General features: G+C 43.0%; 1 protein-coding gene across 1 annotated transcript in view; it reads left to right on the top strand.

Annotated features, from left to right (window-relative positions):
* Positions 1-1943: 1943 nt before the first annotated feature.
* Positions 1944-7322, top strand: part of LOC104461064 (forkhead box protein N3) — a gene marked incomplete at its 3' end in the record, with an annotated part of 28511 nt that continues 23132 nt past the window's right edge. The window contains exon 1 of the mRNA XM_010072513.1: positions 1944-2486. Within this exon, the coding sequence (XP_010070815.1) occupies positions 1944-2486 (543 nt within the window). The remainder of the gene's footprint in view (positions 2487-7322) is intronic.

Here is a 7322-nt window from a genome sequence, read left to right as displayed (position 1 = left end):
CACGGCCCCGCTGGGAGCCGGGCTCCGCCGGGCCTCCCTGCAGCCGCCGGGGGTCGGCCCGAGTCATCTCGGCCCCCGTGAGGACCGCTGCCTGGAGAGAGGAAAGAGAAAGGAAAGAAAAAAAAGGGGGGGGAGGGAGGATGGTATGATACGGCCCTTTGGGAGGATACTGGCAAATAAGCAAATTAAACAGAAAGAGAGCAGCGTGTTGTCATAGCAACAGTGCAATTAAATTACTTTACTGTCAGCCATCATATAATTTTCCTGTTTAGAAGCTCATGGGACGTAACTTGCATTTGGAGTCAAAGTTGAGTGCACGGTAGGTAGGCGATGCCGGTGCCCCCGGATGCTGGCGGGTTTTTGCCCCCGGATGCTGGCGGTTCTCGTGTTTACCTCCTGGCTGTGCTGGACGCTGTTTTGAAAGTGAGGAAGTGGGACCTGCGTAAGTTTGGCCTCCCGGTGTTTATATCTGCCTCTGTATTTTTTCCTCTTCCAGATACTTGTGTAAAACCACACATGTGCGCTGAGCTTGTTGGGTGATGGTGTATATTAACGGGCTTCTGTGCATAAAAGTTCCATGCGTTTCTTTTTTGGTAATGGCTGCTTGTGGTATAAAGTGGTTATAGAAAGACTCTAGGAACTTCTCTTTTTCATTTTTGCCCTTTTGTAACATCTAAAATATATCTGCCCTTTCCCTTTTCCAGAATGGCTGTCTTGTTTGGGGTTTTTTTTTTTTTTTATGCTGTAGGTACATGGTTCATTCTGTTGTTACCTGTAGCTTTTTGCCCTTCATTTACGGTGTAGACTGACTGACTTCAGGGAACTGCTGAGGATATGCTTTACATACAGGGAATCATTTCACTCTGGTTCAGCATTTGTGCAGGAAGTTTCATTGTTTTTAAATCTGTTATTAACCCTTTCTGGTTTTTATTTCACTGCTGTTCACATCTCCAGACCTAAATCCTGGCAGTTTTACTGTATGGAGAAGCTAAGGGAGCCTGTCTTCTGCTTCTGAAGTAGAATTGTTGGGCTCCTCTCTGCCTCTTTTGAGTTGAGCAGGTGCCTGACTCACTCAGCATCTGAAGGGCTCAGGTCCTCCTGAATATTACTGCTCACAGGTCTCCCCCTGGGGCCTGCTGATGCAGTACCTTCAGCAGCTTGTCCTGCCTCTCCCAGGCCACTGCTGAGCATCGCAGCAGTCCCTCTGATTCTGTGTTCTACCATGTTTGAAATACAGTTCAGCTTATGTTAAAATCTTCTGTTTACATACATTTTTAAAGTGCTTTATTCCTCTGGTGCTTGTTTTCCTGTGTCTTGGCCCTGGTCCCAAAACTACTGTGTGTCGCTTTCCCTCCTTCTCTCTCCCACCCTTAATGATTTTGAAGTTCTGCTGCCATTTCTGAGTTTTGTTGCAACTGCGACTGTAGTCAGACTGGATGCTTGCCTGCCTCAGCCTTTAGCCAGAATGACTTTAATCACGGTGCTCTTGTATTGGCCTCAAAAGCAAAACAGCTGAACTTAATCTGAAGCAAGTGGCCTTAAGTCTTTCTTTCTTTTTTTTTTTTTTTTGTTTACATGCTTATTGAAGTGATGCAATCAGAGTATTCAATGATTTGATACACATATTCATTATTAAAGGGACATGTCTTTAGGATTTCCTGTGTGTGGCTTCACATACATGCGGAACTGAGGTATATTGGGACTATCGTCTTATTCCACTGACTGGAATTTCTTCCTTTGTCCTGACTTCAGAATATTTTACTCAACAGTTCTGGATGAGTGTTTACATGAGTCTGTCATTTTTAATACAGATGGCAAAAGGCCGAGTGACCAGGTAGGGAAAAGTTGTAAAAGTGTTCTGCAGTATTTTTTATGAACTAACTTTTCTCTCTGTTTCTTTCTTCCCTTCCTTTGGATTTAGTCTCCCAGGAGTCGCTGTCTAAATGGGTCCAGTCATGCCTCCCAGTAAGAAGCCAGAGGGCTCAGGAATTAGCGTTCCCAGCGGATTGAGCCAACGTTACCAAGATAGTGATTTATCAAAGGCACTTCATGATGACGAGGACCTAGATTTCTCTTTGCCTGCCATCAGATTAGATAAAGGGGCCATGGAAGATGAAGAACTAACTAATTTGAACTGGTTACACGAGAGCAAGAACTTGCTGAAAAGCTTTGGGGACTCAGTGTTAAGGAGTGTTAGCCCTGTTCAGGACATTGGTGATGACACGCCGCCGTCTCCTGCCCACTCTGACATGCCCTACGATGCCAAGCAGAACCCCAACTGCAAACCTCCTTATTCCTTTAGCTGCCTCATATTTATGGCCATTGAGGACTCGCCAACCAAAAGACTGCCTGTAAAGGATATATACAACTGGATCTTGGAACACTTTCCATATTTTGCAAATGCACCCACTGGATGGAAAAATTCTGTGAGACATAATTTATCCTTGAATAAGTGTTTTAAGAAAGTGGACAAAGACAGAAGTCAGGTAAGTTTGTAACTATGGAAGCCTATGTGTCTCTGAAAGTACTCACTTGATAATCCCAGAACGTGTCTGTAACAGTGAAATGCAGAATATGCAACACTGTCCCTTGTAATGTAGTTTGTTAAATTCAGAAAGCCAACATTTCTTTAGCATGGCTTATTCTGATTTTGTTAAATTAATTGTCTCGACATCTGTAAGAAAGTACTCTGTGTGTGTGTGTGTGTGATGTTTTTTTCTTTCCCCTCCCCCAGTAAATAGGCTGCTTGTTGTTCTTGACTTACACAAATGTATAGTGAAATATACATATGCCTTATGTAGGAGCCCATCGCTTCTTCCCTGGTCTGTGTAGTAATCTGAAAAAACTTTTAGTTCTTTTAAACAAGCAGAAGTAGTTCTGAATTTTGGTAATGAAGCTTTGTTCCATTTCAAGCAGGTTTTTAGAGAAACTCTATAAAGAGAGGATCTAGGTCTGGCATCAAAGGTGAAAGTTACCGTTCACCAAAATTTCAGTTGTTCTCTCCTTGGGATCGTGTAGCTTCTGCGACTGGTGTGGTGGCAGAAGCCTGGGGAGCACATTTTTGCTTTCAGATCTCTGTTGTTGTCTCCTGGTGTCATTGCTGAATGAATCCTCAGCGGTGTCTGCTGGAAGAGGCTGTGTGCAAGGGAATGGGGAAGCGAGTCGAGTGGTGCAGGCAGTCCTTTGCATAGCCTTCTGCCACGTCAGTCTGCCTGGGAGCAGATATCAGTTTCTGAAGGGGACAGTTTTCAGAAGCAGTGGTCTGGATGAATCTTTGGCAAAGTGTGAGTATGCTGATAAAAATATCATCTTGCAGATTAATTTCACAGCCCTTCTCATAGGTTAGTGAAATAAATAGCGGGTAAAATCACATTGCTGACTGTCTGTCTCTAAAATTGGCTGAAGATCAGAAAGTGGATGCTTTCTCCTGGCAGAAACAATAGATGCACTCAGCTTTTGTATTTCAGTGAAGTGAATGCCGTGATTGTCTTGTAACTGGTTACCCTGAAACTAGACTTCTGTTGGTGGTGCTGTTCTCCCTATTTTGGGTGCGATTTAACTTTAAATAGTGTTGAAAAGGAGCTCGAGTAACTCTAGAGGAAGAGTCACACGTTACCCTAAACTATCAGCCTTTCATTTTAGATTACTTAAGTTTCTTCTCTCTAGAGCTTTCCTCCTTTAAATTATTGATTCTTACCCTTTTTTTTCTTTTTTTCTTTATTTTTTTTGAGTGTCATTCCCTAGAATCCACTGTCCACATATTGGTGATCACACATTGTGTGTTGGAATTTTTATAAATTAGTTGCTGTGAATGACTGTGTGTGAAATTAAAGAACCTGTTTCTGAACTGGATCTTGTTTTGTGTAAACCAGAGTCTTAAATTTTTGTTTGGAAGTGAGACTCTAATAACAAGTGCCACACCAGACTTTTATGATCCTGTCCCAGACCATAAGAAACCTTCACACAATACATTTAAAAACCCCGAAATATTGTAACTGGCAAGGCATGTGTTTAACATTGCCATTTGTGTTTTGTTCTATCCCTCTTCCTCTGTTTACAAGTTGACTATTTAGATTACAGCTTCCTTCCTGTGAGGAACTTGTCTTTGCATCTATCTGTCAAATATCCTGCAGTCTGCTGAGCTCCTATGAACAATACCACAACGCGCTGCTTCTCCACAGGGAAGTGGTGGAGCACGATGCATGACTAGTCATCTACATCTCAAATTCATGATTAGAGCCACAGTTACATAGCTAGACAACAAGGTGTGGTGGGAGGCCTTGCCTATATGAATAACAGGGTGGGGTTTTATTTATTCCTGGGAAATCCCAGGTTATGAGAAAGAACTTATTCCATCTTCTGGAGATGCTAATAATTGCAGGTAGCCAGTATTAAGGTGAATGAGACGAGAATCTCAAAGGTAAAATGCACTAAGGCAGGTTGTTTTAATCCTCTGCTGGGTTTTTCATGTGTCCTGGCCAAGGGACGTGACAGAGTCCCGAGCTCATAACTGGCGCTGGGTCAGAGTTGCTGAATCAGGTGCTTGACAGCTAATTGTGGACTTGGAAAGCAGTAAACTTCAACTACTGGCTTTGAAAATACCGTCGTGTGTGCACACAAACACTGGGGGTTGATTTGAGTACCTTGCAGCCAGCATCTCTGCTGTTCAGAAGGAAGACATCCATCTAAAGGGTTCTCTGGCTTTGGGCTAGGGGCAGGGGAAGGAGGAGACTCTCCCCTTTAAGGAATCGTTTCATGCCACTTCTTCCCCTTTGCAGACAGATTCTGCAAACTCAGGTTTGGAATCTTCCTGTCTTACTATTTTATGTGTAAAAAAAAAAAAAAGCTAACTAGATAGGCTCTGAAACATGTACAGTACAGGAGAAGGAGTTAATCAGTGCTGGGAATTGCAGGCATTTGCTGGTTGATGTGCGTTGACACATTGTGAAAAGCTAGAAGCTTTTCCTCTCCTAGTTGTGCTTTCCAGTGTTTGTGTAGCCTTTCAGTAATAGCTTTTCTAAAAAAAGTTCTGCTGAACACTTAATTCTTTTTTGAATTCTCTCTGTATAGTGGTTTTCTTAATCTTGGGCTCCACAAATTTATATTCATGGGGCTAAATATGTATCTAATAGTATGCAGCTTTTTCTGCCTGCATATGAATGCTTGAATTTCCTGATGTGAGCTCCTTATAGCAGGAAGAAAAAAAAAGGCTTACAGGATGCGTCACTTGAGTTTTTGACTTGCCCTGTGCTGGTGCTTTTAGGTCTGGTGTGGAATACTGGGAAAAGACATTTTTCTCCTCAGATTTGTTTGTGCACTGCTGCTATTCTACTTTAGCTGCAATGCCATCAAGCTTACCTGGCAAGCCGACAGAGTGACTATTCATGTAACTTTGTGATGAGGCTGATCTCCTGGATTGAGACAGAGAGCTGGGCTGAAGAAGGGAAAATGCTGAGCCCTTGATTGTACAAACCTCTTTGCATTGAGCTCAGCAGTTTAATAATAGTTGGCCAGAGTATGAAGTATCACATGATGGGGAGTAGACGAGGAGTTCCCTGTCTTTGTTTATACTGCTGGACCTGTGAATTCAGGCATTCAGATTAATCTGTTGTGGACGTACAGTTCTAAATGTCCTCTAGTGTGTGTCCCATTTAGTACAGCCCGTTAGCCCATGACTTCCCTGACTTCCCCACCATCTGGTCCTTGGCTATAGAGAGGAATTTTTCTTGTATATGTGTCTCCATAGCAACGAGTTTGCAGTTGATATGGAAGGTAAGCAGTTGCCTTAGCAACGGAGTTACTGATGTGGCAGCTTCTCTGCTTGCAGGGAAAGGGCTAAGCTAGTTCAGACGCATTATGTAGGTTTGCTGTAATTATAGCTGCGCCCACTAGTGCTGCTCTAGCTAAGGGTCTGCTGAAAAATTTTGTAACAAGCCCTGTTTTTTTCAACCTTGAAGATTTGTTTTATTCATGTGGAGGTTCCTGCGTTGAACAAAGGCTGGTGGGATTGTATTTTCAGGGCATGTGATATGTCTGTCCCTTTTATGAATGCAAACTTTCTCAATCATTGCTATCAAATGAGTGGATGAGGGGAAAAGATACTTGGCTTCGTTGGCTTCTTTGCAGTGTTTTTTTTTTTTTTTGTCTCAGTGAACAGCCCATGATTATAGAAGCTGGGGCTCTTATCCCATGCTCCTTTCTGCTGTTCTGCTGTCTTTTCCCTGATCTGTGCTTCTTCAGGCATCCATCCTATCAGGAGGGTTCCTCTTTGTGTCTGCTATGTGTTGCCTGAAATAGAGAAACACACACATGCTCCTGGCGGTGTGCACACTGAAGAGATTCAAGTCTCTTGCAGGTTTGTTTGTCACTCGTGCTGAGGGACGTCTTAATAAAAATGTAATGATGGTAAGGGATATGTTTATGGGCACGGGAGAAGAAAATTCTCTTCGCTTGATGTGGAAGTTATTCTTAGAAATACGTGGTCCATAACTGGGTCATGGAGATCCAGCCAGGCTCCTCCTCCGTCTGGAGCAGGCTCTGAGATCTGAGGACTGCCGAGTGGTCCTTGGGCTCTGTGAGAGAGAAGAGCCTACCTCCAGCTTGTCCTCATCTAATGACTTGCCTCTGGCAGTGGCTCTGCCAGGGCACCTGACAAGAGTGCTGGGGGACCCTCTGGGTGCCAGAGAGTTTTCAGGAGTCCCTGCTGCCAACATCTTTCCTCTGATGTGATAATGTCTGGGCTTTTGACAGGTGAAACCTCTGCAGAAAGATAAGCACTAGCTCTAGTGGGAAAAAAAGGAGCCTGCTTGCTCTTCTGATTAGAATCTCCTAATCCAATCTGCACATACACAAAGGCGAGGGATCAGGGATCCTGTTCTCCGTCCTTTAACGTTATTATTTGAGAAGATCTCCCTGTGAAAGCCCCAGTGGCACTCTGGGGACAGAAATGATCTCCTCCATTTTCAATATTGTTATCACCTAGAATGACCCAAATAACATAAGCCTCAGAATTTTACTGTGTTTATAACATCTGGTGGAGCTAAAGTGGGAAAAAAACCCCAAAACAGACAAAGCAACCCCTCAGATTAATGTTAAAGACTTCAGATGATGTTGACTCCATGTCAGTGTCCTAAATAAGCTCGTCCAGCTGTTAATTTCCAAAATTGTTAAAATAAGATTTTTTTTTAAGCTGGAATTTGTCTAATTTAACTTGAAATCCATTTTCTTATACTCCAGGCTGTCATACTAAAAAGCTCTCTAGTATCAGAAATTTTCTCGTCAAATTGGTATTTAGAGAATTGAGGGTCATCTCATTCCAGAGC

The sequence above is a fragment of the Pterocles gutturalis genome, unplaced genomic scaffold (genome assembly GCF_000699245.1).
Source record: "Pterocles gutturalis isolate BGI_N339 unplaced genomic scaffold, ASM69924v1 scaffold13902, whole genome shotgun sequence".
Taxonomy (NCBI): domain Eukaryota; kingdom Metazoa; phylum Chordata; class Aves; order Pterocliformes; family Pteroclidae; genus Pterocles; species Pterocles gutturalis.
This window is presented reverse-complemented; position numbering and strand designations above follow the sequence as displayed.